This window comes from Thamnophis sirtalis, unplaced genomic scaffold (genome assembly GCF_051295495.1).
Source record: "Thamnophis sirtalis isolate CommonGarterSnake01/CBP01778 unplaced genomic scaffold, rThaSir2_p1.2 scaffold_7, whole genome shotgun sequence".
NCBI lineage: Eukaryota > Metazoa > Chordata > Lepidosauria > Squamata > Natricidae > Thamnophis > Thamnophis sirtalis.
In genome coordinates, this window is record NW_028261387.1 from 54,814,211 (window position 1) to 54,839,992 (window position 25,782).

Genomic DNA, 25,782 nt, shown 5'->3' on the forward strand with positions numbered 1-25,782 from the left:
CCCATTATTAGTATCATCAATCTAATATACATGTATACAAATTGTTATAATTATTAAACATCCATTGAGCCCAGCTATTATTACATCCTTTCAACATAAGGCATATTAAATTTAAAGTAAATTTATACTATAAAGTTTTATTGCATTATCTTGAAATCATCCAATGATATTACATCTTTATAATCTATTCTATATAGAATTGTTTATCTTTTATAAAAAGGCTTTTCAACATCATCTCCCTGATCCTCACTTACAGTTTGTATAAGGTTTCATATTATCAATCTAGCATATATAAATGCTTTGTTATCATTATTAATCATTTACTTGACTGTGACATCATTCTATTATTTTAGCATTGATAACATTCTCTAATAATTTTCAATTCCATATTCCCCCCATTATTAGTATCATCAATCTAATATACTTATATACAACTTGATATAATTATTAAACATCCATTAAGCCTAGCTATTATTACATCCTTTCAACATAAAGCATATTACATTTTATTACATCATCCTGAAATCATCCAATGATATTACATCTTTACATTCTATTCTATATAAAATTGTTTTAATTTTTGTAAAAAGGTTTTTCACCATCATCTCCATATCCTCACTTACAGTATTGTATAAAATTTCATATTATCAATCTAGTATATATAAATGCTTTGTTATTATTAATCATTTATTTGACTATAGCTATTATTACATTGTACATAACACTCAAAATTTAACTACATTTAACTAAAAATTTGTTGTGACATTTCATTTCATCATCCTGTATCCTTCCAAAGATAGTGTAGTAATATCTCTTGCCATTTGTAAAGTCTGTATTCTAAATGTTTTCTTGGTAAGTCTTATGTGGACTTCTCTTAAGAACTTGTTCATTGCATATCTTCTAAGAATTCGAAACCCTTTATCTGCTCTTTTTATCAGCTTCACTTCTGTTATCATTAGTGCTTTTGCAGAGATTACTCTCATTATTTCTGCCAAATTTTCTCTCCTTTCTTCATCTATTTTCTAACATCCAAAATGAAGATCCGGTTCATCAGTTTCTCCTTTCCGTATTTCACACTTGTCATTTCCCTCCACTCTGTTTGCTGTCAGTGTCAACAATTTTCTCATTACTTTCATATGTCTCTGTTATTTTTCAGCTCTGTCCTCAAACTTCATCACTGTCCCCGTACTTTCTCTATAATTTTGCTCTATAATTTTGCCCTATAATTTTGCTCTATAATTTTGCCCTATAATTTTGCTCTATAATTTTACTCTATAATTTTAAGTTTATTAAAACTTTTTGAATTTCTAAGAAAATTCTTTGCAAAGTTAGTGGCTTTTCTTCTTCACGTTGTGCCATTTTCCAGGTTATAAACACTGCCAAGACATCCGAGACATTTTAGGTCAAACAAATTCAGTGGAGTTTTCCAAATCAAAGCTTTCTCTTTCCTTCAAAGGAACACCTGTATCAACGAAATATTTTCACTGAGTCTTTCAGTAAACAAAGCTTATAGCTTTATCAGATATTGCCAAGCCTCTAGGCACTAGATGGCAGTATTACCTCTTTTCCATCTGTTTCTGCCTCTCTGTCCGAGAGAGGAAAAGAGAAAAAAAGTGTAAAAATTATGTTCCGTCCCAGCCTTACGAGAGAAGAAGCTTTTAATCCACCAATACAAAAAATGGAGAAAGTATAGAGGAAGAAGGAAAAAAAGAAACCCCAGTTTAAAAGTACAAGGCATTTGTAAAGAGTTCATCCATAGAAAACAAACAAAGTTAAGATAGAAAAGATAATATGATCGTCTTATACCAGAGTTAATTCGCCACTTATTTTCTTCTGTCTTCAATTTTATTTTAAATTCCAATTCCTTTGGGTTTTCCCTTCTCTAATAATAAAAAAATTTCTCACCAATTTGACACAATCCTGTACTGCTTCTGTTTCAGAGGGTTGTCCTAACCTTCGGCAGCCATTTTGGTTGCTTCTCTTGTAGCTGGCAAAAAGAGCTTTCTCCTGGATCAATCAGGGGCTTTGCGATGCTCCTGAGATCAGCAGGATATGCTCTTCTCTATCATTGTTCCTTCAGAACAGTTTAGGTCCAAAAGGACTGTCCAGAACAGATATATTGACAACAATCCTGGAGCCCCAAGATTGCATGTTGTGTCATTGTGATGTCAAGCACGCCCTCTTCTGCAACTTGTTATTTCTGATGCTAATTTCTGTGGCCATGGAAAATAGTTTCATCACATAATTAAACTTTGTTTACTGCTCTTTGAAGCAATTGTAACTTATCAATCTCCTTCTGATAATGTAGGTTTCAGAATCAAACAGTCCTCCAGGTGTGATTTTCCTGGTGCCAAGTAGAGGAAAACAATGATTTCATGTGTTTCAATGTGTGCTTCTTCTAATAGCAATAGCACTTAGACTTATATACCACTTTACAGTGCTTTACAGCCCTCTCTAAGCAGTTTACAGAGTCAGCATATTGCTCCCAACAATTTGTGTCCTCATTTTATCTACCTCAGAAGGATAGAAGGCCGAGTCAACCTTGAGTCGGTGAGAATGTAGTTCAGATGTGCAATGCAGTTCAGATTTGTATTAATCCTTCTAATAACTGTTTCATTCTCCTGACTTGTGATCAGCTTCTTATCAGTGGCCACCTCTAAATCTTCAGATGTAACATTTCAAGCCATGACTCCACCATCTTGTATGTTTGTCTTACATCTTTTGCTCTCTAAATGTAGTACTTCACTTTTTTTTCCTGTTAAAGGATGTAGCTTTCCTTTCAACCCTGTGTTTAAGGCTAGATTGCAATGTGTATTAGTTAGAACAGGGGTATCAAACTCACAGCCTGCGGGCAGGATGCATCACATGCTGGCCCTGACCGGTTTAGCGAAGGTGGAAAAAGTCCCAATACATCACGTGACAACGCGAGTTTGAAACCCCTGGGTTAGATGCCTATTTAATGCCTATTATAACAATCCTTATTGGCCTGTACTTACAATATTGCATTTGCTTCCAATCCGTACCACACAAATCACCATTTCAGAGGTAAAATAGAAGTTGAGTTTGTCTGCTTTTTCTTGGTCATCTGTTAAAATTTCTGCATTCCAAGTAAGCAGTGGGCCTGCCATCTGTTATCTTTTGTCTTTTGACATATTTCAAGAAAATCTTGCTCAGTTATGGCCCTCTTGCTCCCCTTATAACGTTTTCTGCTTCTGTTGCCCTGACCTTATTCCTACACTTCTGGACTTATGCCCAAGAATATTGGCATAAGCCCTTAAAACTGAATGGTTGGGCTTCACTAGTGTAATAGACCTTTATTTCTGTTCTCTACTTCAGAACCTCCTCATTTTTTACTTATCTACAGCTCAGTGTCCAACCCCAACTCTACCTCCCCATTCTTCAGTAAGAGGAGGAGGAGGAGACCTAGTTACCTATCCAATTGATACTACACTGAGGTTACAGTGCATCTCAGGTTATGAATATATATCTGGAAGTGTTCCTACGATAACATGTCTTGCAACTGGGAAGTGGTCAGATCTTCCTACACTTTGTCAAGGTGAGTATCTTTTGTCAATAACAGTGGCTGCTATGAAATGTTAAATGAAATACTTTCAGTTCTTCAAAATTACCAGATTTAAAGTTGTACATTTAATTTCCAGTCTATAACTTACTTGGAACAAAAGAGTAACTGAAAATTCTTCTGACTATTGGATCATGAGAATTTAACAAAGGATATTTATATCAAGCAAAAAGAATAATGCTAAGTTTTAATAATGCAAAGCAAAATATGTGATTTTTTTTAGAAATTAAAAATTGCTTAGGAAAATGAATGTACAGTACAGAAGAAAAGCATTAAAAATTATCTTAGTAAAATTGTAATAGAGGATGAAGTTAAAATGGCAATTAAAAAGATAAAAAGCCAGAAAAAGTTCCAAGAACATATAGAGTTGAAGAATTTTTTTCAAGAAACAAGCTCCAGACATTTTTTGCACAAGGAGGTCCTGGCTAGTGTGCAAAAGAAAGCTCTAAGAGGTGTGTAAAAGAAGGACCCCATCAGTATTTCTGGGCATTTATGTCAGAGGACCCTCATGGACCATGAATGCTAACATGCTTGTGAAGAAGGCACAGAGGAGGCTGTACTTCCTGAGAATGCTAAGGAAGATAAATCTATCTCAGCATCTACTCTGTCCTACTATTGCAGCACTATTGAGAGTGTCCTGACATACGGCATTCTTGCATGGTATGGGAGCAGCTCTGCAGCAGACGAAAAAGCTCTATAGAGAATCATTAAAACTGTCCAGAATATCACTGGGCTCCAGCTACCAGTCCTGGATGACATCTTCACATCTCCCTGTTTGAGGAAGTAACATAACATTCTCAGAGACTCTTCCCATCCTGCTTACAATCTTTTTAGACTGTTGCCTTATGGCAGAAGATACAGAACAATTAAAACTAGGACCACATGTCTTCTGAATAGCTTTTATCCCAGAGCTATAATTGCACTCAACAATGAACTAAAGTGTCACCATCAGTGAGCTATTAGACAGCACTACTTGGTCTGTTGTGTGGATGTTTGAGTGGTTTAGGTTTGGGGAATTTTTTGGTGGGTGGGGATTGTTATGTGTGTTGAGTCTGGTCTCTGGGTGTTATGTGAATTTCATTGTATGTGTATATATGTACAATGACAATAAAGTAAAGTAAAGTATTGGGTTCCTGCATGGCACAGACAGCCCTGCCAGGCTTTAGAAACTTTCTATGGTGCCTCCCACTGCGTGTAGCTGAGATGAGAAGCCCAGTGGACAGAATGCAGGCAACAGAATCGGACAACTTGTTGCAGCCAACTTGCCATGGGAGAACTTGCTTCAGGACAATTCAATTCAATTTATAGCCTGTCACATTTTATTTTGTCCCTCCTTTTGCATCCTTTAATGATTCTATTCCACCATTTCTTTAATATTACTGTAACTCCTGTCCTGATGCCACAGTGAATTGTCCCAGACTCCCAGCCAAGCAAACAGACAAAGATGATCAAAGTCAGCCATTTCCACATGTTGGCAAACTACTATGAAGGAAAGTTTAACTAAACTTTAACCAAAAAAATCGCAGGACTGGAAGCAGAGGTGGGTTGTTACCGGTTCAGCACGGATTGGGCGAAGCAGTAGTGGTGTAGGCGGGAGGCTCTGCCCACTTGCCCAAATGCTTCTGTGCGTGCTGTAATAATTTTGAAAAACAGTCTTCTTGCTATACATGATGTAGACATGCCAATAATAATAATTGTTTAAATATTATTACTGTTATGAAGAGTGACTTAGAAGGAAGTTAAGAATGAGAGCTGTTTAATGATCTGTTAAAATATATCCTCCAAATTAGGAATTTTCCATCTACAAACATTAGTTTGCATGTTCTGCTTATTCTTTTGCAAAAAAAAAGTAATTATATACACATGGAAGGATAATTATATATTAGAAAACAATTGGCATAATGATATTTTTCAACACCTAACCCTTGAATTGGCTTTGTGTCAAAACAGAGGTAAGTTTGAAGAATTCCATTCTGTGTTGCCTAGATTCAGTTTATGGTTTAACAAGTGAAAAATAATGTTTGGAATTTTGAAATTTGTACAGTTCCAGTGTTTTATTGTCTGCTTTAAGGTTTTTAGTTTGTTTAGTTTGTTTTCCTTTTAAACATGTAATTTATTTTACCATAGTTCTATATTATGCATATATATTTATAATTATGTTAATAATTATTTTTATTGTTACTATATAATTTCAAGAGATTTTAATATACACAGAGAATATTTGAAAGAATTTGACTCCGTAGCATTGACCTTTTTCCAGTTCATGCAGCTGCTTCATAAACTACTTTTGGCTGTTTTCATATGTAAATGCATGAACAGCCACTGAAGTGAACAGATATATGTACAGAAGCTGTGGATAGTTTACCAAGTAGCTCTGCATTCCAAAACAACTCTTTTGAGGGATACAACTATAATATAATATGGAGAAATGTAAAGCTAGAATAATACAATCTTCTAGACTTGTGTTTATTTTGTTGTAAGACTCACAAGGGCACATGATCACTTCACTTCCAATCTTTTAGGACAGCGATGTCGTGTTCCAAATATAGAAAATGGCCACATAGTATCTTCAAATGAACTCCGGCTTGGTGAAAAAGTAACCTTTGGTTGTGATTATGGGTAAGTTAGAGATTATTTGTTGAAGCAAATTGTAGAAATATCTCTGGAGTCAATGGACAAAAAATATTGATAATAAAATCTGAATTATGAACTATATATTATAATTGTCTATATTCCTATAGATAATAATAACATATACAATATTTTTCACTCCATAAGACACACTTTTTTCTCTCCCAAAAGTGGATAGAAATGTCTGTGTGCCGTTTTTTGCCTCTGTGCACCCCATTGGCCTCTGCAAGTCCCATTTTTCGGTCCATTTTTTGCTTCTGCGTGCCCCATTTTTACCCTCTGCACGTTCCATTTTTTTTGCCCATTTTTAGTCTCCGCTTGCCTCATTTTTGGCCTCCACGCATCCCGTTTTTTGGCCCGTTTTTGGCCTCCGCACAGACACATCTTTCAAAGTAACTTAAAACAGATTTACAGAAATCTGCAGAAATTATATAAAGGCATTATTTATATGTAACTCAGTAAAATTCTGCCAATATGTCAGTAGGTGTTTGCTAATCACCCTGGATTTTGAGGTGACAGAATCAACTGGAAGAAAATCTGATACTGTCTTTATCTGCGTATTTTGTCAGCATTGCAAATTGCTATCTTGCCTTACATATGAATATTAAATTTAGGTTCAACTGTAGCAAGTTGGAGTTAATTGGCCCTGTTTATCTTAACCTACCTTTTTGAGTAGCTTGATGTAACAAATATTTTAAAACTAAGAAAAGAGTAACTACAGACCACTGGTTCTATAAGGTGAGAGAAAAAGGGTCAGGATTTGAAGTCTGGGACTGAAATAGATCAAATTTCTACTATGCTGGTATCCTCAGAAGTTCTTTATAATATGTGACTTCCTAAATCTCAGTAATGTCGTTGTATTTGTTTGGGAATGTGGAATGGAGAGGAGAAAGCAAGATTAGCAGAGTGGTGTAGATATAAAGCTTTGCTATTGGTTTGAAGATGAACACTTCTTATATAAAGCACCTATCAAGTTCTCAGGATATACTTCTGGAATTTCTTACTAGGCAAATATGTACCAGAGTATTATAATGGTTGGAGTCCTACATTTTAGTACATCTGATATTACATTTAGTAATATCATTTGTTTGTTTTGAGTCAGCATGTTTTGTGAACCAGTGGTGGGATATGACCAGTACGCCCTGGTATGGGCGTACCGGTGCCTGCTGGGAGCACCAGTTACCATTCCGGTACGATGCTCTGGAAGGCCCACCCACCCTCCTTACCTATATTTGAGCTAATCGAGGCTCTCGCACACGTGTATGTGGTGGACGCCGGGCCCTGTTGCAGTGTACCAGTTGCAACAGGATCCGGAACTCACCACTGCTGTGAACCCAGCCTATTGTGGCCTATTTTACAAACTGCAACTAAAAATAAGACTGAGAAATAAGACTTTTCTTCCCTTTAGGTTCAGAATCATAGGTGGCAACACCCGTTCGTGTGTTTTGAAAGGTGGCAAAGTTGACTGGGATAGAGAACCTCCAAGTTGCGAAAGTAAGATGAAATTTTGTTTAAGCTTATTAGGCTTCTTTTGGTGCTTTTACGTTTAGCTTAATATCAAAAGTTCAGTCTACTTAGTTGAATATCCCAAAGGTGCTTTTTCAAAAGACAACTGGACATTCTTTGTTTTCACTTGAAGACGTTTCGTTTCTCATCCAAGAGGCTTCTTCAGTTCTGAAAGCACCTCCCCCAAGCTTTTTGAATGAGAAGTGAAACATCTCCAAGCAAAAACAAAAACAGTCCAGTTGCTTTTTGAAAAAGCATCTTTGGGACAGTCATGACCTCGATATACATATCCACTCTAGATGAGTTCAAATTCAAAGGACCGGATGGATTGTCTCAAAATTGCTATTTCAAAAGACAACTGGATGGTTTTTTCCCCCTGAGCAAGAAGAACAAAACATTTCCCTTCTCATCCAAGAAACTTCATCAGTTTCATCACTTCTTGAATGAGAAGTGAAACGTTTTGTTCTTCTTCCTCAGGAGAAAAATCAGTCCAGATGCCTTTTGAAAAAGCACCTTTGAAACAACTATGACCTGGATGACTGAGAATTTCCACAGACATTTGACCAGACAGAGTAAATTCAGGATTTTGAAGGAACTGCGAGACATAATCTTGGAACCACTGAATATAGTCTTTCATAGCTCCTAGACCTCTAGAGCATGGGGGAATGACCAGAAGACTGGAGAAGAGCTAATGTGGTTTCGATCTACACAAAGGGGAAAAAGTGGATACAGGAAACCCCTGTTGTGACCTGGCAGCAGATTCAGACAGTGAGGCGGTTGGGGAGGAACATGGGCCAGTCCAGGGATGGGTTTCAAAACTTTTTATTACCTATTCTGTGGGTGTGGCGTGGCAGTCATGTGACTGGGTGGGCGTGGCCAACTTGATGTCACTCTCCAGGAGATATGGATTGGGTAAAATGTGGTGAAGCTCACTTAACAACGCTCTTGCTTAGCAACCAAAATTTTGGGCTCAATTGTAGTTATAAGTCAAGGACTATCTCTGCCTTCCTCTGCATGGCAGCTGTGTCCTAGTAAACTCCTTTTCCTTTCTGGCAATTTTCCTCTCTATTAGAGGAACCAAAATAATCCAGAAAATGTAAGGTTTCCTGCTGCAGCAGGGGGTTGGACTAGATGACCTCTGAGTAGCCTGCTAGCCCTAAATTACTGTGCTTTCTTTCTTTATCCCTCCCTCTCTCTGTGGGAAGCAACCAACCCCTCCCCCCCCCAAATAAAATATTGCTCCCAGAAAGGCTCATTCCACATTCTTGCCAGATAGAGATAATGAGCCTATAGAACGTTTGGCTCCATTCACAAGCAGGGAATGATCCAAACCCTTTTAGAAACACAAAGCCCATATTGCACAAACCCCAAAACTTCAAAAACATAGAACCATATAAGAATCCTACCTTTTATCCAATTTGTTGTTCAGTTGACCCAGAAATAAACTGCTGAATGTCTCTTTGCAAACTTCCTTTTGAGCAGCTTTTCAATTTAAAGCAGGTTTCAATTTAAAGTTTGTAGCATTAAAATTTGTGGACTTCAACTCCCAGAATTCCACAGCCAGGCATGCTTCATTCCGATTTAAAGCGACAGCATTTGTTTTTCTCCTTTGCTGAATCCCGGCTAAAAAGTGAGCTTCCTTCTTTCTTTTTCTTTCTTTCTTTTTCCCTTCCCTTCCTTCCCTTCCTCCCCCCCCCCCTCTCTCTTAGTTTTTAAAACCTCTTTTCCCTTGCCTGAACTGGCAGGGAAAAAGGGCTTTAAAAAAAAGCTGCTGACAAAGGTTAGGAGGTGTGGCCAAGCCACCACTACTACCGGTCTGGTCCAGTATGCCAGATTTTCACTACCTCTTCTGGCATACCGTACCGGGAGAAACCCACCTCTGGGCCAGCCCTTGAGTCTGGAGAAGACTCTGATAAGAGCTCTGTGTCGGAGACAGACGGGGCCAGAGTCATATGCCAGATCAGCTGCCTTCAGTGTCAGACATCAGTGAGGCAGACAAACACCTGGAGCCTGTTCCCAGTGTGTGCATGCACAGATTTGCCAGACGAAGGGAACAGCTAAAGAACAGCGGTCAATTTGGGAGTAAGGCCACAGGTGGATGATGAATGGCCCCTCCCAAAGGAAATAAAAGGGGAGTGGAGTTTGCAAGAGACAATTAGTTTGCTTAATTGGTTCATGACCCTCCAAGACTCCTTGCCAAGTTTTGTGATATCGGCCTGGCAGCCCTCTACGCCAGAGAAGGTCTGTGACTGTAAATCCTCCCTTGAAAGATTTTGCTGGATGTGAATGAGCAGAATTCACAGTAAATTATTAAAGGGTTTTTTGTCAGGACCAGGAGTTTGCTTCATGCTCTTGGGAAGCCTAGGTCAGAACAGCCACCATATGCTGCCTTTTTCTAATTTTACTATTTTGGGCTTAAGTGTAGGAGAAAATATTGGGGGGAAAATATTGCAATGGAATCAGGAACATTTGGAAATAACCAGTTTAACCTTGGCATAATTCATGTCCACTAAAGAAACTATTGTTCCTGCTATTAGCATTGCATTCTGCCAAAATATAAGCAACTGCCAGCAATTTAATGCTTTCCCATTATAATTTATTCAAGAATCCTTTTTGAAATTGCAACCTTGCATTAAATCCTACCTCTTTAAATCTCAAACTTTTAGTTCAAGTCACATTAGCACAATGTAAACAGGCAAACTTTCAGTCTATGACTCTTCTATTGTGAGCATCACCTCCCATGCAATGTAGTCAGTCATATCACTTTTCTCAATGAAGTATATACTTTTGTTGTATTCTGTCAAGAGATGGGTAACCTCCAAGTTACTTCCATAGGAAGAATGTAGTTTAAACTTGCATATAGAAGAGATCGTAACGAGGAAGACCACTTTGATAATAACATTATGAAGAAATCCTACCCAGAATCTGGACAGCAGATTTTTATTAGATAGGAATGTTGTCCCTGGCACTAGAAAAGTGACTTTGGTGTCCTGGTTCATAGTAGAAAGAATTCCAAAGATGTGCATTTACTCGATGGATTCAAGAAATTAATTCAAACAGCTAAATATTTATACCATGAGAAAATTTAAATCCAAATGCTATGCAATTCTAGCCTAGTTGAATTTGTTGATTTTTTTTCCTCCAGGTATTCCTTGTGTTCGTCCTCCTGTAATAGCCAATGGAAGATATGATGCCAGTTCTTCAGATACATATGATATTAGCTCGGTAGTAATCTATCGGTGTGATGCTGATTATACCCTTATTGGAAATTCTACTATTACTTGTATAGTTGCAAAAAATGGTGTAGATGGAGAGTGGGATCAGCCTTCACCTGAATGCAAAAGTAATGGAATTTATGTTATTTTCCTTACCTTCAATATATCAAATTGCTTTTTTGCTAGTTCCATTAGTTCCATACATTTATGCTGTTGCTAAAATCTGGTAATCTTGTCTTCTAAGCATTGGGGAGCTGTGAAATACCAAGTGGAAATTATCTGAATGAAACTAGTTTGTAAAAGTTAGTATTGAAAGAAATGTAAACATAGTTTGAATAATTTATTAATTGTGTTCAAATTTGGTAATAATCCCGTTGAACTGGATTGGATTTATTGTGCTCCACTGTGTTAGGAGCATAATAAAAATCATTTCTCTTTCATTTCTTTCTGATTTATTTATTTTATTATTACATTTATATGTTGCCCATCTTGCTATCCAAAGTGACTGTCTTACAATATAATAAAAATATCAATATCCATACAAGTATAAGAACAATTAAAATTACAAAAATTAAAGAATGGACTAAAAACCAAGGACTCAAGCAGAAGGGGAGTGGTATATTCTTCAACCTAAAGCATCTTTATCAAGCCCCACACCATCCATGGAGTAATTAAGCTAAAACATTGGATAGCATCTTATAATCTAATAAAATCATTCCCATCTCCAAGAGAACCGTGTTTCTTAATCATAAAAATGAAGGGTAAACTCTCATCCCAATCTAAGGCACTATACCTCACTGACTGTCAATGTTGCATATTTATAATAACAGTTATATATTTGTGTCAGTTAATTATTAAATCTGCAGGTAATCATTTGTCTATCCATTTAATCTTGTTTCATGCAAATCCTGCAAACAAGGTGCAGCCATATTAGATAGTTATTCTCTTTGGCCAAAGGTAAGCATATAATGGTTTCCAGGCTTAAGATTACTAGTGCCAGCAGCAAACCATAATTACATCACATGGTGATGCCACTATATGCGTGGATGCCACCAATATGTACCTATTTCCCACTCTGTGACAGAAATATATAACTTACAGCATTTGTGTAATAATAACATCATGGCATACTTTTTCATTTGACCCTCATGAAGCAAGTTGGTTATTTGGTGCAAACTAAACATTGATTTCTTTTCCAGAGGTCAATTGCCCTAGACCAAAAATCACAAATGGAAGAGTGGATGCTGTGTTTCAAGCTACATATATGTATCAGGATAAAATACAGATTGCATGCAATCCTGGCTACTCTTTGGTAGGGTCTTCTACAATTGAATGTGACGCTGATAGTCAGTGGAAACTACCTGGTCCATGGTGTGATAAGAGTAAGTAATTTTTCTTAAATCTTTGTTGAACATTGTTTAAAATCTTTAAAGTTGAACATTCTGGGTCTGAAGAAAACTACATAAACATTTCCCGCTCTCTCTTTGTGTAGTCCTTACCACATCCAAACCAACCAAACCCCCCACACCTGCTGTTCCGTCTACTCCCCCAATTTCCCCTAGGCCTGGCATTGTTACTCCAAAAGAAGATGGCACTGAAGGTGAGTCATTACATGATTGGATTGCTACCATGTTTCCCTGAAAATAAGACAGGGCCTTATTTCTCCCCCCCCCCTGAAATAAGCGCTTGGCCTTATTTTCGGGGTGGTCTTATTATTTTTGAGATGCAGGAAGTGGTGAGCGTGGTCACCTCATGGCTGCTGATGTCTTGCAATATTTTCTGTGAGGGCTTATTTTCAGGGGAGGGCTTATTTGAGCCCGTGCACACAAAAGCCCGATTGGGCTTATTATCCAGGGAGGTCTTATTTTCAGGGAAACAGGGTAGTCAGGGTTCAGATGATTTGGTCTTGGACAAAAGACCCCATAGCCACATCTGTGTTACCTTAACTGCTTTCCATGCTTTTCTTGTGCAGCTAATCTACAGAATGGTTTATAATCATGGGATTGTGCGTACTTGAGGAATATGTTTCATTTCATTTAACAGACTATCGTGGTATTTCCTTGCCTTTTGAAAGAAGAATGACATGAGCTAAAGTGTAAGAAACTGAGATATAAATTTCCCTTTTGCCCATGGAACAAATATGGCCCCCCGTGGAGCACTGAGTGTAAACAAATCCTACAGTGTTACTGACTCCACTTTATTATCACCATGGTTGTAACTTCATTTCACAATTTTTAAAAGAGATGTTAGTGATTTAGATCTTTAAGGCCCTCTTAAAAAACAGCAGAGTCAACAGGATATGGTTCTAAAGGGAAGGCATTAAAATAGAGAAAATATGCATTCTGGATCTCTTAAGACGTTTATTGATGGGCCGATCAGAAACTCATGGAGAAAGAGGGTTCTGCCAATCTTCAAGCCCTGAATAATGTAGAGCAGGGGTGTCAAACTGGGGGCTCATGGCCTGGATTTGTCACGTGCAGGTCATGCCCATCACAGCTCCATGAAGGGAAAAAACATTACAAAACATCATATGATAGCAACATGATGTGACACGTTTGACACCCGTAATGTAGAGAATCTTCTGGAGTTCAGATTCTTTGGCAAGAATTTTCCTCATATAGTCTGGAGGACTAGATGCAACCCTCACTGGTCTTTCAAAACCAGAATAATACTGTGTCTATTTTCTCAGCTTATTGTTGATCTGGAATTTCTTGTATTTTTGATATTTCATTGGTTTTATTGTATTTTTAAAAAATTAATTGCTACTATGCATGAACAAATTTAGATCAACTGCTCTTTTCTGAGCCTTTTAGTCTTGACCTAATGACCTTGAAGGAGCTGTTTTGCAAGTTCCATTGTTGCAGAAGGAAATCTTCCCCTTAGAAAGAAGGGACTTTCTTTTCTGTTTGCTGGGGAATCATACTGCAAATTCTTGAAAATATTGCCAAGGGATTATTGAACAAACTTTTTGTAATCATTCATCCACTTGTGAACCACTCTTGGGCAGCAAGAGTAAAATCTTACAGCTGCAAATTCCAATTCCATCATCTTCAATTATTTCCAAAGCTTCTGCCATGCCTCAGACGCTTCCTGGGAATCTTCATGCAGTGGTGGGATTCAAAGAATTTAACAACAAGTTCTCTGCCCTAATTATTTCTTCCAACAACCAGTTCACCAAACTGCTCAGAAAGTTAACAACCAGTTCTCACGAAGTGGTGCGACCTGGCTGAATCCCACCACTGCCTTCATGCATCTCTTTTCAAGTGTGCATGAAATACTGGTAATCTGATGGAGCCCTCATGTTAAATGTTACCATTTTGCAAAGTTTTAGAAGGTGATAATTGTTTATCCAGTGTTACAGTTTGTGTTGATTTCTATTTTTTGTTATTGCTGTGGTTTTGTTGCTTGATACTCATTTTGAGAACCAGACACTGAGTTTATTGCATACTTTATGGCTATAGGCAAATTTGTCAAATGGCATTTGTTTGTCAGCCTGGAAGGTCAACTGTCTTTATATATAGAGAGAACTCAGCTTACCAGTAAGTACAAAATACCACATCTTCAGACCTTATGCTTACCAAGGAGCATGGGTGGCCCTGGAATGTTGCAATGTACTGGACAATGGGGGAAAAAGCATTTGGAAGAATATCTGAAGAATAGTGAAAAAGATGAACTGAAGCGAGTATACTAGGAAGGCTGGAGTACTGGAGAGACCAAATTGTCTCAGAAGAAAGACCAAATGAAGAATAAAAAAGAGACAAGGCAAAAGTGGCTAGTACATTTAAAAAAATACGCAAAGAAGATAATAAACAAGTCCTGGCAAAAGCCACACCTGGGAGAGCCAGGATTACAGTTGTTCAGCGAGACGGTCACATGGCATACCTTCCATAATGACTGTTACTACTTTCTACCCAAACTCTAAGCTTAATTGTGGTGATAAATCAAGGAATATTTGTAGGAGGACAAAAGTGCCAAACCCAGTCAAAACATCTGTCTGACTGCCATAAAGATCTTACTGCAAAGCAACATTTTGCCATTAGATATTTCTACAGTCCCTTTCTACAGTCAGTTAACATTAAATAATTGGTCCATTTTCTCAGTGACTCAAAAGCACTATCCTTCTGTTTGTTTTGACTTTGTTTATTTCTGGCTATAAAGCTATTTGGATCTTTCTAGTTTTCATTAACCAGCATAATCATTATGTAAATATATATATATATATATATCAACAGCTGACAAGTGATAGTAACTCTTGGGATCTGCAGTCTCTCTATGGAAGCTGTGGCAATATTTGTAGCTTTGCTTTATGTGATTTGTCTACCAAAACTCTGCAAGTAGCTACAAGAATTCAGCTTTCTACTTTCGTACAACACAATTGACAGAATCTCTTTACTGAACCTTAACCTTAAAACCTAAGTGCATCTGGAGTCCTGCAAACAAAATCACTTTCCAGAAGGGGGGAATTTAAGGGGGGAAATGTGTCCTAAACCTCTCAAGAAAAATAATAATTGTGGTTCTACACACATCTCTGAAATTATAATATATATCAGCTGGAGTTCTCCATGACAAAACATTTTTGCTCTTCAATTTTACTCTAAAACTATGCCAAATATGAGCTAAACATCATCAATAATACCAACTTTTGTTGTCTTAACTCAGAGGGCATTCAGAGTAGCTGAACAGAGTAGCTGGCATTCCTGGTTTCATTTTTACTGGAAATATTTTATCATTGCTAGGGATTTTTGGACTTCCTTTAAGTCTAGAGTTTCCCAGAAGGCCTAATTTTCTTTTTCTTCCCCTTAACCCTCCTTCTGCCTTTTTGGTTCCTTTGAGGCTTTAAAGGAGGAAATTCTGTGAGGCACCTTCTTCATCAGCCATCATGAAATCTGACTCAATACAATTATTTTTAATTGTTCCTGTTAACTTCTGCTTTAATTGCTTATACTTTGTATACATTTTAATCTTTTTCTTTTTAAACAGAGAATGCATTATGTCAGTAGGAGAATGTATTTAAATAATTATAACAAAAACAACAACATGGAAGTTTTGGAAAAGTACAAGAGAATAAAGGCCAATTTAAATGTAGCATGAATTGATTACAAAAAGGCATTCAACTCTCTGCCACATGACTGGATAATCAAGTGCTTAGAAATAACAGGACTCAGTAGAAACACTAGAAGCTTTGTGCAAAGATCAATGGCACAATGAAAGACACAGTTGCAGGTCAATGGTGAGAGATTGGGAGAGGTTAATATCAAGAGGAATATTTCAAGGAGATTCACTACCACCACTACTATATATCATTGCACTATTTCCTCTATCAACAATATTGAATAATTTAGCCCATGATTATCATTTATTGCATCAAAAACATCTGCAAGACTATCCCACCCCCTTTAGATGGATGATCTGGATAAATGGAAAAACACATCTGAAATAGAATCTCTGCTGAACACTGCAATGGAATTTTGACTGGCCAAATATGCCACACTCACCATTAAAAAGAGCCGAGGTGGTTAGAGTGCAGTACTGCAGGCCACTTCAGCTGACTGCAGTTCGACGGTTCAAATCTCACAGGCTCAAGGTTGACTCAGCCTTCCATCATTCCGAGGTGGGTGAAATGAGGACCCAGATTGTGGGGGCAATATGCTGACTCTCTAAACCACTTAGAGAGGGCTGAAAGCACTATGAAGCGGTATATAAGTCTAACTGCTATTGCTATTAAAAGGAAAAATAGAAAAAAACTGAATGAATCAAAGTTCCATATGAAAATAACATCAAAAATCTGGATGAAGATGATGAGTACAAATACTTGGGTATCCTTCAAGCTGACTACATCAAGCACACTGGTGTAAAAACAAATAGAGGTGAAAATATCGAGAGTGAAGATCTTAAAGTCCAAACTCAGTGGAGGAAATACCATCAAGACAATTAACACCTGGGCAATTCTAGTCATTACATACAAAGCGCGAATGATGAACTGGACTCAAGCAGAACTAAAAGCAATGGATGGAAAGACCAGAAAAATAATGACTAAATTATGCCCTTCATCTTCACAGTGACATTGACATACTCTTAACTACCAAGATAAACAGGTGGGCATGGAATGTTGCAAGTGCATCAGATGATTGAAAAGGGCTTTGGAAGAATATCTGAAGGACAGTGAAGAAGATGCACAGAAATTAGTATACCAGGAAAGCTTACAGAATACTGGAGAGACCAAACTGGCCTACAAAAAAAGACCAAATGAAGAACAGAATGGAGGCATGGGAAGACAATACAATACATTAAAAAATAGCAGGGAAAGCAGATAATAAAAAGACCTGGCAACCGCTAAGAGCAGGAAAGTTTAAGAAAGAGACCAAGGGACTAATTCTGGCTGCACAAAACCAAGCCTTAAAAACAAATGCATACAAAACCAGAATTGAGAAGACAGCAACAGATAGTACATGCTGCCTATGCAAAGAAGCTGAAGAAACAGTAAATCACTCTGTAAGCTGCTGCAAGAAGATCACACAGACTGGCTACAAGCAACGGCATGACAAAGTAGCAACAATGGTGCCCTGGAAAATCTGCAAGAAATATTATTTGCCTGCAAGCTAGAACGGATGGAACCGTAAAATAGAGAAAACCATTCAAAATGAAGAAGCCAAATTGCTGTGGGACTTTAGAATTCAAACAGATTGGCCCCTGACACATAACACCCAGATTTAACAATTGTCAATAAAAAAGACAATAATGTTTGGATAGTGGACGTGGCAGTATCTTAAGACAGCAGAAAAAAAGAGAAAGAACTAAAGAAGATAACTAAATACAAAGACCTACAAATAGAAATAGAATGACTATGGCAAAAACAAGCAAAAGTAGTTCCAATCATAGTAGAGGCCTTGGGTGCAATCCCAAAACAGCTGGAGCACCACTTGAACACCACTGGCATTCACACTTTCATCATCAGTCAATTACAAAAGGCAGCTTTACTCTTTCTTGAAAGCGCTTGGAACTTAGAAAAGAATGGAGGGGAGGGGGGTGCGGAGAAGAAGAAGTATGCTGAGCTGTCATCAGGGCTGCTGAAGCTTGTGAGGGAGATCTTGAAGCGGGGGTCCCAGGGCTGTGGATCTGGTGATTCTGGGATCAGCGGCCACGAGGGATTGGTGAGGATGTCTCACACTTTTTTCCTCTGAACTGGGTTTGATTCCCAGCACACTTCTTGATCGGCTGAAGAGGCTCCATTAATTGGCCATTTTTCTGGGATAATTGATCCCTGGGCCCCAACAACACTATCAAGCGCTGTCAAGAAAGAGGCTTTCGGCCGCTCCGGTGGTATGTCCACCATTAAAATGGCCAATTAATGGATTAAGATATTTTGAATTAGATGGGATGCCTAATTGAGGGCAGCTGCCACGAAGAATAGGCGAACTTCAATTTAAACCCACCGGGTTTCCCTCAAGCGGGAATTCTCGTATTTGCCTGTCCTAATTCAGACACTTTCCTTTCCTTTTTGGATCACATTCTCTTCAGCCGATCAAGAGGCGTGCTGGGACTCAAACCCAGTTTGGGGCTGAGGAAAAAAGTGCCGGTCATCCTTGCCAATCCCTCGTGGCCGCTGATCCCAGAATCACCAGATCAAAGCCCCACTTCCGCAGCCCTGGGATCCTCCGCTTCAAGATCTCCCTCGCAAGCTTCAGCAGCCCCAATGACAGCTCGGCACGCTTCTTCTTCTCTTCACGCCCCCCCTCCCCTCCATTCTTTTCCTCAGTTGCCACGCCCCGGCAGGTCCACAGAAGTTCCTCGCCTAGTTAAGCGCTCCTTAGATCCCAGCCTCAGGGCATCTTTCCGCGATTGGCAAAGCTCCTCCTCTCCCCGCAAAAGGCAGCCTCGCTACTGCCTCTCTTTATTCCCTTTGCCCGCTGTCGGTTAAGAACAAAGCCCATGGTGGGGAAGCTGCTTGTTTGTCTGTCTGGGATTCTTTGTGTGTGTTTGTGTGTGTGTATGGCGGACATACCACCGGGAGCAGCCAAAAGCCTATTTCTTGACAGCAGCCAAAAGCCGCTTTCTTTCTTTTTGCCTCACCAGCCATGAACCTCACTGCATGTCACTGAACTATAATAATAATTATTAAATGTGTATGCAACCCAATTCTCAATAATTAGGCAGTTCACAACAATAAAAAATATGGGAGAAACAAAGAGGTTCTTTTTTCCCTCTGACTTAGGAAACACAATAACACAATGTATGCATGGATATCTCTGGTTATATGTCTTTACAGATGATGATGTGTTTTAACTTTCTAAGTATCACTAATATAGTGTTCTTTTGCACATTCTTTGATTGGCACGACGAATATTGCTTTATATTTGTACCTGTTTTCTGTTTTACATCCAATTTCTGCCTCGTCTATGAAGTGCATGTTGTATTGTGACATGTAACTTGGAATGTGAGTTCCAGTGTAGACTGTTGTTTCTTGTAAAAAAAAGTTGTGAAACCCTTTTTAAAAAGTATATCCATCAGCAGTCTCCAAGCTTTCAGGCTCGGTGGATCCATTTTCAAAAAAGAAAGGCAAATTTAAAATTTTGATAAACTGCCCCTCGCCCCACAGCTCAGTTCTAGACCATAGCCAATTCAGAACAGGGCTGCAGAAGGTGTGGGTGAACATGTGCATGCACGCAAAGCTGCATTTGTGAAAGCAGCGTACATTCCCTCTCACCACCATTGCCTCCACTGGTCCACCAGGCCTTGGGTTTTGTGTTGATATGTTTTCTTTGCTTAGTTCTGACTAAGCTAGATCCTGTTAATATACTGATTGAGTTTACTCTTGCAGAATTTTATTTATAACGTATGTTAATATATATTATTATATTTTATTGTATTATATTTTATTGTATTATATTATATTATATTTCTTTATTATATTATATATTTATTATATTATATTATATTTATTTATTATATTTTATATTTATTATATTATATTATATATTTATTATATTTATTATATTATATTAGCTTAAACCTCTTTCTTTTCTTATAGCAACTGCAGCGCCCCCAACTACAACTCAAACAGCAACCAAGGAAGGATCAGGTAAAACCCCAAAGTATTGATGATGGAAAGTAATTATTTAGACTAGCTTTTGCATTTCTATAAGAGGTCACTTTTGTTTTTTTGTTCTGAAATAATTTTCTCTAAATTCTCTGAAATATGAGAGATAGAAGAGAGGGAGGGATATTATGAATTATTCAGGAATCCTTTTTTAAATATTTCTGGCCAATTTCATACTAATGTATTTCAAAATTTCTTGTACAGTTCTATACTTCAAAATATATGTGCAATATTGTACTTAAAGTCCTGAAATATTTTTGGAATCGCTGTGAAAGATAATAAATTAACAAACTACATAATTCAGTCACCTTCAAATGAATTTTAATACCCTGTTTCCCTGAAAATACAACCTACCCTGAAAGTAAGTCCTAGCTTGATTTTACATGTGCATCCAATATAAGCCCTACCTCAAAAATAAGCCCTAATTAAGACCCCCACCCACTCCAGGGTATAAGGGGAAAAAATTAAATTGGAGTGGGGAATGGAGCTACCCTACTACTTACCTGCGAACAGTTGCAGTCAGGCCTCGCACACCCGGCCTCGCACACCCGACCTCGCACACCCGACACCTGCCTTGCTGGCCCATTTTTTCTGCAGCTGGCAAGGGCGATAAGGCTTTCCTAAAGGCCTCTGCAACCGATAACAGAGCTCTGGATCAATCCATAGCTCTGTTATTGGCTGCAGAGACTTTCAGGAAAGGCCTGCCGGCTGCAGAAGAAGTTCCTGAAGGCCTCTGACAACGAATAGGAGGCAGGGGCGATACATGCAAGTGTCATCCCCCCTCAAAATAAGACCTAGTTCCTTTTTTGGTGGCAAAAAAATATATAAGACAGGATCTTATTTTCGGGAAAACACTGTAATTCAGTAATTCAAATTCAGACACCTTCTTTTAGAACATCAATATCTTACCCTTTTTTAGGTGTGTGTGTGTGTGTGTGTTTGTGTGTGTGTGTGTATGCAAAACTGAAAAAGTGGGAAAGATGTTGAAGTTCTAAATGAAACTAAATCTATCAGAACAGTATTGATGAATGAAAATATAGACAATAGAAGGATACGGCAAGTAGTGAAATGTATTGGCATAATTAGCTTAATCATTTTAATTATCATATTTTATCTTTTTTATTTATTTTGCTTTATATTTTTTACTTTTTATGTGCTTTGAGTAAATTTGTTTACCCAAAAAGGGAATAACATGGATTTACTGTTCATGTATATTAAAATAGTGGAAAACTAAAGAAATGTTTTCTTTCACTTTTACTAAATATGTTCAAGTTTTTGATCACGTTACTTCTTTGGATTCTCTTATCTTTTAGGATCTGGCACCGCTATTGGAATTGCTATAGGTAAGTTCTTACAGACTGAATTACTGTGGTTGCATTTAATGTTTGACAGAAATGAACACAGACTATTTAGTACACAATTCCTCTCTTTTTGTCTTTAGAAGGGGTAATGACTCCCACCCCTTCTTATAAGGCAAGATCTTTTTCTGCTGTCACAATTTTTCCCATGATTGGCTATTTTTAAATATTTTGTTTCCTGTGTTTGTTTGTTAGTTAAGCTCATGGGAGAGTATTTCAACTTGAAAAATTATTTTGGTTACACAATGTTTTTTTTTTCTTTCTCTTTATGTCCGAGTCATTTTTATAGCTGGAATCTCTTTAAAGACAGAAAAAAAAATATGGTTGTTCCAGAAATCAGTCATTCCGAGAGGAAACCTGTTTTTGTCATCCCTCTCTCCTTCCTCCCCCCCCCCCTTCAAAAAGGGAACAAGTCCAGGTTCATATTAAGCTTATTATTTAAGGTATCTTTTTTCAGATGAATACTCTATTACCTCAATTCTCATAGATCACAGGGGGCTGCAAATATTAAAATAGCAAAATACACCTTTTTAAGATTTCATAAATATATAGCAAATATTAGCATATAAGAAAATTATACCATTTACATATATTCATATGCACGCATATGCATATGCACACATGCATACACACACGCATGTGTCTATACAGTAATCAATTCCCAAAGTCCTTCTGGAAAAATCAGTTTTTATTATTTTTGAAAACGTTAAGTTGCAAGCCATTTTTGATTGGGGACAAGCTGTCCCTCAGTGAATGGCCACTGAAAATATCTCTTATTGACATATCTTCCATTGCAACTGCTGTTTGGTAGGTATCTTCCATGGATACTGACTCCATATCCAAGAGGGATGGGCAGGAACAATTTGGGAAAAGTGCAATGGGCAGGAACAATAAAAGGAAAGTAATTTGTTAGCTAGCCAGCCCCACACCATAGAGGGTCTTAAAGAAACTGAAACTTTTATTTACTCTAGGAAACACATTGGCACAGAATAGAAGTTCACACTTTTTCTTTTCTCTGCTTCTCTCATCAATATTAACAGTAATAATTTACTATTTATGATGATGGGCTAGCTTAAGCCTTTTCCGGTTTTATTATAAATGTAGCACATACCTTATTATTGAATTAAATTGGATACCAGGAAAGTGAGAAAATATTAAAGGTACAATCCTTGACACTACCTTTATTTATCTATTTCTGGTTTGGTTTTATTCTTGTGCAGTGTGACTGTTTGCCACTCATTGGTGTAATTAGTTTTTTTGCCATTTATCAATACCTTCGTTGCATTTGACATTTTTTTCTATGAAGATTCTTGTCAGGGTTCCAAGTAACAGCCTGAATGAAATCAAAGCCCCGAGGCTTCCTCAAAGTATAGATTTATTAGGCATATCATATTGGCATGGCTGGTGAAAACTCGACTCTTGAGTTTCTCTGGGTTTTCCCCACCCAACTAAAAACCCAAAGTTCTTCCCCCCATTACACACAACCATCACGTGCCCCAATCATGTCACAATCCCAAACCTGGATAACTCCCATCCACGCTCCACCAGATGCTGGCGAGTGTCCTTGATTCCCAGAAGGAAGAATGTTGATTTTGGCTACATAGTTCCCCAGCTATCTCTACTCCACCACCACCCCCTTTCCCCATTCCAAGATGGCTTCAAGGTTGACAATTCTCTTGAATGTTAAACTTCAGATTCTGTTCAGAATATGTACAAGCATAAAGCAGCAGCTATATACAACTAAAGCAACTTCGTCTGATTCCAGGAATGCTTAGCAGAATCTGAAGCTTCCTTTCTGCAGTCACATGAACTCAGATTTTTTAAAAATGTAGAAGTTTAATTAATCTCATATGCATGCTGCAAATGTGCTTCCGTGTATTCCGAAACATCTTTTTAAAGCAATTCAAATCCCTATTTTTTTTCTGCAGTCAGATGTTTTTACATACATAAGGGAATGTACCAAATGTCAGTCCCCCAAAGGCCAATCAGAATATATTTCATTTATTTATTTTCAGAGAAAATGTTACTAAGTGTTCAAAGGTAATGCAGCAAATAAGGAAATGTTGAAAAAAATGGCCACTCATTCAAACACGTAATGTAATTTCTATACGAAATTGTCTGTGGTTCCTGACTTTTGGTATCCGCTGTATATACAATGTGACGTGGGCAAGGTGGTCTGAAACATACTTTGAAAGTATTGGCATGAGTGTGTATGTGATGATTGGTATAATTTTGAATTTGAAGTTATCACATTTTTTTTCCCTTCAAGGAGCTGTCATTGCCGTTTTAGTTCTGGCTGCTTTAATTTTTGCAGCTGTGAAATACTTCTGTTTCCGGGGGTGAGTCAGCCCAAGATATGCTGTCTCTGATTCTTTCTAGCTTCTTCGTAGCTGCATGAGCAGCCATCTCTAACTTGCCAGTTCCGTCTGTAAAAACTATAATTTTCTTATAAATGTGCTTTGTGTCCAGAAGCTTTGTGTGCTCGAACAATTGCAAAGATCTGCAGCACAGGAGGAAGAAGAACAAAACATTATAGTTTGTCTAGAATGGCTAATCTGAATTTAATCACATCTCCAGCACTGGTGTTCTGGAGTGACAGAGCTGATCTGTCTCTATTTCTGTTCGCTACTTGTTTAATTGCAGACTTGGCAATGTTTGTTGAAAAAAGGAAGAGTATTCATATTGCCCTGGTCTGCTAATATCAGAAATTGTTATCTTTGACTTCCTGGTACCCTAATGGAATGGAATCATGGGAATGGTTCTATGCGAAATTTGTATTGTCCTTTAGGAACAGCTTTTGGTCTACTTGCAACTTTGGCATCTTTCTAGACAGATTACAATTGAAATTTTGTCTTGTATGTTGCTTGCTTTCTGTCTCTATGCAGGAGTATTGTTTTTGGTAGAGCATTATTAACTTTATTTTCCGATCATTCATATCTAGTTATAGGATGTTATAAGCACTAATTTAGATTTGTTCATAAATTGATTTTCAAATCAGTTTTCTTAACCACAGGTACTTTGAGCAGTAATGCTTTAATCACTATCATTACATGTGCTCATTTTTACTTTTAAAGAATATATAGATGTACTCTTTTAATAGAGTATTAATATATATTTTTGAGAGTTAGTAGACTTAACACTTGTGCAAATTATAGGAAGCTGTAATGTGATGCTTTGCAAAAAATGACTGAACTTTCTATTTTCTAGCATTTATGAAATACTGTCTTATTGCTTAAGATTAATAAATCCTCGATCTTTCCTTCTTGCATCTGTTCATTTTTCTAATTTCTAATTGAATATTATCTGTCTTCCCATATATGTCTTTTAGGCCACAACAGGCTAATTAAGTCTTTATTTTACTAAAATATTCTTTAAATAACCAATTTTCTGTTTTCAGATTTTCTATTAGCATCATGCAATTTGCTATGTTGTTTTGCAGGGGAGGCGGTCTTCATATATGAAGATGAGTGAACTGATTTAAACATGCACCCAGGAAATGCCTGTTTTCTCAATTGATTTGATTTTGCTTTCTTTGCCTTCTTCCCTTTTTTATAAAATTAACTCATGTACATTGTACAGTTTGATTCCTGATCAAATGCTTTGAATAACTTGAAGCCAAAAACATCCTTCTAATAATGTATATTTTAAAACAGCTCTTATTCCAGAGACGTACAGCTCCCCACTTTCTCCCTCCCTTCCCCTTTTTGAGCGCCTCAGACTTCATTTAGGAAATTATTCCTTTTGCTTTAATTAACTGTAACATTAAAAGTGCTGAAATGTTGTTTATTTTTAGGTTTTATGTTTTAGCTGCAGGATAACATGAAAAACCATTCTTCAATCAAATTTATATCATCCACTGAAGGCTGGAAATATATATCTTATTTATTGTTATAGTAAATAGCAGTGATTTTATATTGCTAAATATACTCCTATGTTGTGACTCAGCAGAAGCTTGCTGTGAGTTGCGTCGGGATGCAGGAATAATGAGCAGCTGTTGCTCATTAGGGTCTTCTCCTGCAGATAAAAGACGGATGGTGCCACACCTTATTTGCAGAAGTCAACGTCGTTCATCGTTCGTGGTTCATCGTTTGTTTGTTCGTGAGTTCAGTTTCGTGATTCAAAGAGGCACTTGGATAAGTGCTTTGCTTTCTGTAAACCTGATTCAAAGAGGCAGTTAGATAAGTGATTTGCTTTCTGTAAACCTGGTTTGCTGTAAGAGTTTTTGTTTTTGCATTTGCTGTGTAACTTTTTGCCAGAGACTTTATCTACGTTTATTTTTGGACTCGCAGCCAGCTTGAGTCAGGACTGATAAAGACATTTCCTTTGAAGTTCGGTCTGACTGTCGTTTGTGAACAAGCAAGGAGGGGGGGTCAGAACAGTTTGACTTCTGCCACT

At 37.6% G+C, this 25,782-nt stretch overlaps 1 protein-coding gene across 1 annotated transcript in view; it reads left to right on the plus strand.

Annotated features, from left to right (window-relative positions):
* Positions 1-25,782, plus strand: part of LOC106554305 (complement receptor type 1) — an 82,099-nt gene that overhangs the window by 51,266 nt on the left and 5,051 nt on the right. Inside the window, exons 13-22 of the mRNA XM_087720852.1 lie at positions 3,365-3,556; positions 6,103-6,199; positions 7,620-7,755; positions 10,447-10,528; positions 10,863-11,060; positions 12,132-12,314; positions 12,425-12,532; positions 19,961-20,011; positions 21,343-21,372; positions 23,657-23,726. Of these exons, the coding sequence (XP_087576978.1) occupies positions 3,365-3,556; positions 6,103-6,199; positions 7,620-7,755; positions 10,447-10,528; positions 10,863-11,060; positions 12,132-12,314; positions 12,425-12,532; positions 19,961-20,011; positions 21,343-21,372; positions 23,657-23,726 (1,147 nt within the window). The remainder of the gene's footprint in view (positions 1-3,364; positions 3,557-6,102; positions 6,200-7,619; positions 7,756-10,446; positions 10,529-10,862; positions 11,061-12,131; positions 12,315-12,424; positions 12,533-19,960; positions 20,012-21,342; positions 21,373-23,656; positions 23,727-25,782) is intronic.